We start from the raw sequence: 8,150 nt of genomic DNA on the forward strand, positions 1-8,150 counted from the left end.
ATATATATATATATATATATATATCTGTACCTTTTAATCTAAAAATAATATTAGCATTTTCTGTGCATCGTGAATATACTACTCAATTCAGAATTGTGAATAGCAAGTACAGTCTTTTTAATTCAGTTAAATTCAAAAACAATATCAGCAATTTCTGTGCAACGTGAATACTGTTCAATTCAATATTCTTAATATGAAATACAGTTTTTCAATCTAATTGAATAAAAAAAGTTTTTATTTAAAAATGTGTGGACCATAAATACTACTTAAATTATTCAATATTATAAGTAGGAAATTTTTCGTTTTAATCAAACTAATAGCGTTTTCGACCCGATCAGGTTTGCATCAACCTTGGTTGAATTAATCTTTCCTATTGGTTGACGTCATACGCTCTACCGATAGGAGGAGCACAAAACGCCATTGATCCAACCCAGGTTGGTGCAAACCCGGCCGAGCCGAAAACGCTACAAGTTCCAAAAAGTTGTAACGTAAAAATAATTTCAGTACTATGAGCGCTCAATGAGCTCTTGCATTTGATTGGCATATTCCATTAGATTTAAAAATATACACCAATGCACCCAATGAGAGGTGTAATGCTGGATTCAGGGCCTCTTTCACCAACACCGATTAATTTAATCGGTCGATTAGTCGGAATTGACCAATCTCATTTTGTTTGACGATAGATGCGATTGGTCAATTCCAATGGACTAATCGGCCGATTAAGGTAATCGGTGTTGATGAAAGAGGCCCGTTATGCTGGATTCACACTGCATCCGATGTGAGTCGTACGACGCTCTGCAACCAATCAGAAAACAGGATTCCGATGATACGAAGCAAAATCCATCGGAATCCTGTTTTCTGATTGGTTGCAGAGCGTCGTACGACGCAAATCGGATGCAGTGTGAATCCAGCATTAGGGTGCTATTTCATTCGTGCGTTTTTGTCGTACGACAAATGTGTGCAGAACAGAGAGGTCCTCGGATCTCTCTATCCTATAGCCAATCAACAGGCTTGAAAAATTTGTCGTACGACAAAAACGCACAAGTGAAATATCACCCTTACCCTGCATGAAAAAACAGGATTCCGATAGATTCTGCTTCGTATCATCGTAATCCTGTTTTCTGATTAGTTGCAGAGCAACCAGTCAGTCGTACGACGCAAATCGGATGCAGGGTGAATCCAGCATAATACTGAGAATGCACCCATTGGCTGCTTTCAGCAGACTCAACAGTTTTGCAATCGTTTTATGATTCTTCAGATTGGACTAATTCTTTGAAACTAAAAAAGTATAAATCAATCTATCAATCAGCGCGACGAATCATGAAACGGTTGCAAAACTGCTGAATCTGCTGAACGCAGCCATTGAATGGGTGCATTCAGTACTGATGTTTGGTCCATATTTTTATATCTAACGGAATATGCCAATCAGAACCAAGAGCTCACTGAGCGGTTGTAATACTGAATGCACCTAATGTGATTGGTTGGATCCGTAAGTAAAGCCGGCGGCACACGATGCTTGTTTTCCTACTGGATTGCTAGCTGGATTAGAATCTTGCCACCGTATTGGATGTCATCCTGTCAGTGCCAGCATCGCAGCCAATACAGTGGCAAGATTCTAATCCAGCTAGCAATCCAGCAGAAAAACAAGCATCGTGTGCCGCAGGCTTAACAATTAATCATATTCATTTGCAGGCTAGCCGCTTTGTCGACTTGAACGCACCCACTAGCGCCCACTGTTTGACTGTTCAACTGCACACACCATGTTGGCTTTCCACCATGGCTGATGGCATGTATATACGTATATCCACACATGCATACGCCATACATACACCCGACTGACCTGACTCACCTGAGACACCTGAGTGTGTGAGTTGCCAGCTTCCATCATCTGTATCGTGTGTGGTGTGTTGTGTCGTGACGTATCGTAATATCTTCAGCAATCGTCAGCTTTACTTAATGTCAAATGTGTTTTTATCATTGCATTGCACTAAAGCTTACTGCTTTCGCCAAATTTCAAATATACACTTACTTCTCTTAAAATATGCATAAAGAGTGTACATAACTAACATGTACGTACGTATGTATGTACATACAGCTGCAAGTCTCAGTTCAATTCTTCTTGCTCTTTAATTTGACACTTATCTCGAATGTCTGACGTCGTCGACGTTAACAAAACGATTACCAAAAAATGCCAATTTGAAAAATTTCGTTTTCACTTGGTATCTTTAACGATAGATTTATTGACAAAATAAAAGTATATATTAATTGGAATTCACACTATACGTTTGAAGAGAAGATTCCGTGACATATAAGAGGAGAGAAATAACGATAATTTCTGAAGAACATCAGATTCAAGATACGTGTAAGTACGATAACGAAACTACTTGATCTACTCTCTGATATACATATAATTATTAAATACAGTAGAAGGCTGACCGCACTACACGTTCAAGCAAACTTGTCAAGTACGCTTGTGCAAATTGCACGAACGTGTACGGTGTCTTACGATAACTTTGCAGTTCTGTCATCTACATGTTCCAATAAATTTGCACAAGCATATATGATTGTATGTATAAGCATTTAATATATGCTTTTACATTTAACTTGGCAAATTTCATGTACAGCAGTTTGTGGTGTGCACTAATCTCCAATTAATGCAAGGTCTGTTTGCGTTGCTTGAAATTCTCCAAAATTTTTATATTTAAAATGAAATAAATATACATTTGGGTGTTGAAGAAAGAGAAGGCAAAGATGCTGAATGCAAAAAGTAAGTACAAGCAATGCACTCGCAGATGACGTTCTGATTAGATTATAAATATGCTACACACACACTCTGATTTACATGTGCATATGTGCAAGTTGTTTGCACATAGGCATATCGAATAAATTTTTATATTTGCTCAAGTCACACACACACACACACACACACACACACATTTGTACAAGCCAAACTAACTGCAGTTGTCTGATACACACAGTTCAAGTGTACAAGCGGCTTACGCAAGCATACTTGACTAGTTTCCTTGGCCACATGTATGACCAGCCAAATAAATGAATATAAAATCGCAAAATACTAAAGAGAGAAAATTGGTGTGTATCTGCGTGCGTGTGTGCGTGTGCGTTTTGCTAAGAAAACTAATCTACACAGAAATGAACATCAAACTGCGACAATATTTTTACAAATTTTTTTACAGGTAAACGTGTGAAGATTAGATTAAAAATGCCAAGTTCGTATCTATATGCCATTAATAATGAAGGGCGGGTGTTTGGATTATCGACGTCGGGAAATATGTGGCGAGAATTTATGTATTTAGGCCTTGAATTTAAACAATTATCAGCTGTACCACATTTTATGTGGGCCATTGGCGGTGATCGTCAAGTATATGTTCATGTTCATGGCTTAGACATACCAATTAGAATCAAAGAAGAAACTTATGAGAATGAGGTACGCCTATCCAAAATATACCACCATAAGCTAATAATTCGATAAGATAGCACATAAATCAACGACAATTAATAATGATAAACAATGTTAGCGATGGTTGCCTTTGGAGGGCTTTTCTGGAAGACTGCTTCCAACGGACAGATACAATTTTTCCAATCAAGATGGTACAGTTGATCGTGGTAGAGACAAAGTGAAATTGCCATCAATGGCATGGCAATGGGAAGGTGACTGGCAAATTGAAACAACATTAGATGGCCAGCCATTAGATCATGATGTAAATACAGTCCTTAATGCTTATAAAGTCTATATTGCTGTATTATGTGTTTCCTTTTCTGTTTTAATCTACCATTTTATACATTTAATATTGTTATGCTCGCGCCGTGCCATTTCCGAACGAGTCGAGACGAGTGACCGGCGGAACAAATAAAATTGAAGAGCACGTCGTCGGGACTATCAGTAGTATCAGTTTCTAAGCTGTTCCGAGCTGTCAAATGGACATCTGATTGATTTTGTGGATGAGCCGTCGCTTATACGTTCGGACGTGCTCCGAGACCGCTTCCGTATCTATTCGGTGTTCGTATTTTTTCGCCATTGTAAACAAATAAAGAATCTCGCTTTCTTCAAACGTGTGTCCCTTTTATTCCTGCAGCGCGGAAATGCGCGTACGAGTTTGCGATTACGAATTAGCCGAATTAGCGGAACGGTCGCGCGAGTGCAACAATAAAATTGTATAAAATAAACCTGTATATATAGTAATTTTCGCTTTTAAAAGAGAGATAACTTTTGGCTACTTAATTGTATATAAGTAAACTTTAAAAAGTAATTACGGTACCGAAACATTTTTGTAGAGAAAGCTTAATATTTTTACATTGTTTTTTCAACATAAAATCTATCTAGAGTTATATACTAAATATATTTTTTGCGCATTCCGTAAGTGTTATATTTTTCATAAGATTTTGTTTATGTATAGATTTGTTAACAGTTGTGCCCACGACCAAAGAAAATCTTATGATCACAGAGAATCTGATGTTTTAATATAGGGATGGACATACGCAATTGACTTTCCAGCTACATATACTACAAAAAAGCAGTGGAAGTCTTGTGTAAGAAGACGTAAATGGGTTCGTTATCGGAGGTATAGTGCTATGAATTCATGGTGTGCTATTGCACCTCTACATAAAGATCCAACCAAGGTGATGAAATACTATAATATTTTTCTATTCATTTTTGACAATTTAACGAAAGAATACACACATAATTACATTATATATATATATATATATATATACATATACGAGCGCCATATATGTTTTTAGGAACCTTTTATCGATATAGCAGTGGGTGGAAATCAAATGCCTGGAAGTAGTTCGGGTAATTTAGTAGTCTGGGCGGTAACGGCTCACGGAAGGGTATAACTTTGTTTTTTATTAAAGCTTTCCGAAAGATGTAAATATTTAATTAAGAAATTAGATTACTATTTGTATTAATTTATGTTATTTAGATCATGTTCCGTGTTGGAACAAGTACAACCTGTCCTGAAGGACAAAGATGGAGCTCTATCAAATTGGCAAATGGCTATGAAGTGTGTCAAATTAGTGTTGGAGCAACTGGTCTTGTTTGGGCTGTACTTATGGTAGGCAAAGCGTTAGTTCGTACAGGCGTGACAAGAGACAATCCAATGGGTAAATAAACAAGAGATAATCTAGTTACATTGGCTGCGTTCGGAAATATTGCTTGGATGCCTCCGATGCCTTGGATTCATCATCTTGTCCTTGTTTAACATTAACGTCCGAACGCAGCCATTGAGATATTCTAGCACTTTGATAAAATGGTATAAATTAAAGGTGAAAATTGGTCGGAAGTGGAACCACCGCAGAAAGACTTGAGATTGGTACAAGTTAGTGTCGGTACTGATGCTGTATGGGCTATAACGCATGATGGTGGAGTATGGTTTCGAAAGGGCATTCAAGGTGAAATAAGTGGCGTTTGTGAACAATTAGCCACTGGAACCGGTTGGGTTGAAATGTTAAGCAAAATGGCATTAATATCCGTTGCTCCAAATGATCAAGTAACGATGTTAATCAATTCGCAACTTATGTCGCAAAGACAATAGAAAATTATATATATCGAATTGTATATGCACTTTTATTGCTAACTCTCTTTATTTTTGTATTATGAAGGTATGGGCCATTGGCTATGATGATCGATGTTTGTACTACCGTACTGGTATAACTCGCTCTGAATTGACAGGGAAACGATGGAAATTAATAAACGCACCGTTGCAATTGAGTAGAGCAAGCAGCAACGCCAGTTTGTCATCTAGCAACAGACACAGCACTTGCGGCACACCGCAACAGCAACGTCATCAGAGCTGGAGTTCCTTGGTAGGAATATTAACGCTGTCCCATCATTTGATATCTAAATCATTCGATACTCGCGTAATAAAATAAAGTTTGATGAATTTGTGATATTTTATGTTACATAATTATATGTATAATATAATATAATGATACATAATTATGTAATATACATAATATTACATGATGTGCCTACATACGAGTATATTATGTGATATATTTAGTTTCGAGTGGATCTTTTGTCTTTATATATAGAATCGCCCTCACAGTACTGGTGAAGGTACAATGTTAATTAGAGAATGGGAAGAGCAATCACGTTCGGCACCAACACCCACGTCTTTAAAATTATGGCAACGTACTGGTGATGGCATATCCGCAAAGAATACTCAACAAACATCTTTTCAAGATATATATCTAAACGAAGAAAAAAAGAGGTAAAAGTTTACATTTTATCTTTATGAAATATGATAATAACTAAACGGCACATAATAATAACAATGTAAGTGTGTAATTGTTCCGTGTTACAGATCTACAAATTCTGTAGACACAAGTGACTTAAATGAAGCGAGTGTTGCCAATATAACTATATCTAATGAATCTTTAGCAAAAAGTGGAGAATCGATAATTGTCTCGGGAAAAGGAATGGGCAGTACTGTCAAGGTTAAAATGTTTTTAGAATTGAGATTAAAAAATTCTGATTGATACACATAAGACAGATACACATAAAAGAAAGAATCCTTTTCATGTATAAGACATAAGGCATAAAAGAAAAAATTCCTTTATGACGAGTTGTCTTATCTAATAGATCAATCCTGCTGCTTGGAGTCCTGTTCATTCTGTCGGTTCCATGGTAGGTGTTGAAGCGCATCCAGAAACTGATGGAAGTGTATTTGATCCGGATTTGACTGGGGACTCTGGAGTGTATGGCGAAGATGAAAGTGCAGGAATAATATATTGGGCCGAATGTGATGTATCGTGGTATAAAGTAGAAGCTGGGGCATGCTTTGTCGATCTAACAAATCCACCCAAATGGTAAAATGTTGAATTTGATTTAAATAATGTCATTATGTATAGTCTTAGTTATGTATTATATAAGGTAATTAACATCGGAATTTTTTTAAGAATTTAAAATTATACCAAAAATATACATTTACATAATGTTTTTTTATTGGATAGGATTGCTGACAGCAATGGTGCAACGCAAGGGGAAATTGGAGAACTGTGGAGAATAAATATTTTAGATGAATTAAAAGCGAGATTAAAGAAAATATCATTTGATTCGTTGATAGTGTATGAAAAAGCAATTGAAAAGTAAGTAAAAGATATTGATAAGGTATATATCAGTTTTAAACGAAACATTTCTTACTCGATGATTTTTTTATAGATCATCTTGGGTGAAAAATGGCGACGGTAAATGTAAAATTAAAAACGGCAGTCTATACGAAGATTGTAAGATTGAACTGGAATGGATAAGCAGTGATATTGGATTATTAGATTCTGGAACTTTAATCATATTAAATTCAGATGGAGTAACAAGCATAGTACGTTGATTATTGCAATCAAAATATTTCTAAATTTGTGTAATGCACGATCCTAAATGCTTTATAACGCAGTAGTAATAAATTACAGATACAATTTCCTGTCTCGGAAATTACATGTGTCGTTTGCTGCAGTGAACCAGGTAATCCAAGAGTAGCAGTTCATACTCCTAAATTAAATCGTTCAAAAGTCATTAGATTACAATTTGCGAGTGATACGGAAATGGAAGACTGGTTGGCGCATTTAACTTCTGGTAAGGGTACACATAAGAACAATTAATACATATAGGAAGGGCAAGGTTATTCTTTTTATTTTTTATTTTAGTATCTTGCCAGATGAATAATGTATATGGCAAACCTGGTCCGAATTCCATTTGGACCACAACTGCGTTAGGTGACGTGTATGTATTCGATCCTGCAATTGCAGAGGTAAAGCACAGACACGGCTATATTATATATGTTAATCGAAAAGGATCCTATATGTGTACTTCAGTCTTATTATGTATTTATGTATTACTTTATTTTATTGCTTAGGAATGTCAATTATCTGAAGATGGATACATACAAGAAATGGATATTGCTGGTAAAGATTTACCATTTGAAAGCATATTACAAAATGGTTTTGGATACGGTAGTACTCTAAGAATTACAGTATGCGTTCATGATGACGCTGACAGGTAAATTAAATTTATTAAACAAGTCTAATAGCTGTATATCTCTTGTTCGATTTTCGAGTGTGAGAGAGGGGGGAGAGAGAGAGAGAGAGAGAGAGAGAGAGAGAGAGAGAGAGAGAGAGAGAGAGAGAGAGAG

General features: G+C 36.3%; 1 protein-coding gene across 4 annotated transcripts in view; it reads left to right on the forward strand.

The window, feature by feature from the left end:
* The first annotated feature begins 1,747 nt into the window (after nucleotides 1-1,747).
* Pex23 (tectonin beta-propeller repeat-containing peroxin 23) overlaps nucleotides 1,748-8,150 on the forward strand; it is a 9,776-nt gene continuing 3,373 nt past the window's right edge. The window contains exons 1-16 of one of the 4 annotated variants that reach the window (XM_018510977.1): nucleotides 1,748-2,362; nucleotides 3,195-3,445; nucleotides 3,537-3,719; nucleotides 4,486-4,638; nucleotides 4,762-4,854; nucleotides 4,947-5,127; nucleotides 5,290-5,513; nucleotides 5,626-5,829; nucleotides 6,058-6,236; nucleotides 6,330-6,462; nucleotides 6,608-6,834; nucleotides 6,979-7,113; nucleotides 7,187-7,343; nucleotides 7,432-7,594; nucleotides 7,666-7,769; nucleotides 7,875-8,017. In XM_018510977.1, coding sequence (XP_018366479.1) covers nucleotides 3,221-3,445; nucleotides 3,537-3,719; nucleotides 4,486-4,638; nucleotides 4,762-4,854; nucleotides 4,947-5,127; nucleotides 5,290-5,513; nucleotides 5,626-5,829; nucleotides 6,058-6,236; nucleotides 6,330-6,462; nucleotides 6,608-6,834; nucleotides 6,979-7,113; nucleotides 7,187-7,343; nucleotides 7,432-7,594; nucleotides 7,666-7,769; nucleotides 7,875-8,017 — 2,504 coding nt within the window. In that variant the 5' untranslated portion in view covers nucleotides 1,748-2,362; nucleotides 3,195-3,220. Of the gene's footprint in view, nucleotides 2,363-2,750; nucleotides 2,768-3,194; nucleotides 3,446-3,536; nucleotides 3,720-4,122; nucleotides 4,174-4,427; nucleotides 4,639-4,761; nucleotides 4,855-4,946; nucleotides 5,128-5,289; nucleotides 5,514-5,625; nucleotides 5,830-6,057; nucleotides 6,237-6,329; nucleotides 6,463-6,607; nucleotides 6,835-6,978; nucleotides 7,114-7,186; nucleotides 7,344-7,431; nucleotides 7,595-7,665; nucleotides 7,770-7,874; nucleotides 8,018-8,150 lie in introns of those variants that run through there. The other 3 variants (XM_018510979.1, XM_018510976.1, XM_018510980.1) reach the window with 3 other exon arrangements.

The sequence above is a fragment of the Trachymyrmex cornetzi genome, unplaced genomic scaffold (genome assembly GCF_001594075.2).
Source record: "Trachymyrmex cornetzi isolate Tcor2-1 unplaced genomic scaffold, Tcor1.1 scaffold358, whole genome shotgun sequence".
NCBI lineage: Eukaryota > Metazoa > Arthropoda > Insecta > Hymenoptera > Formicidae > Trachymyrmex > Trachymyrmex cornetzi.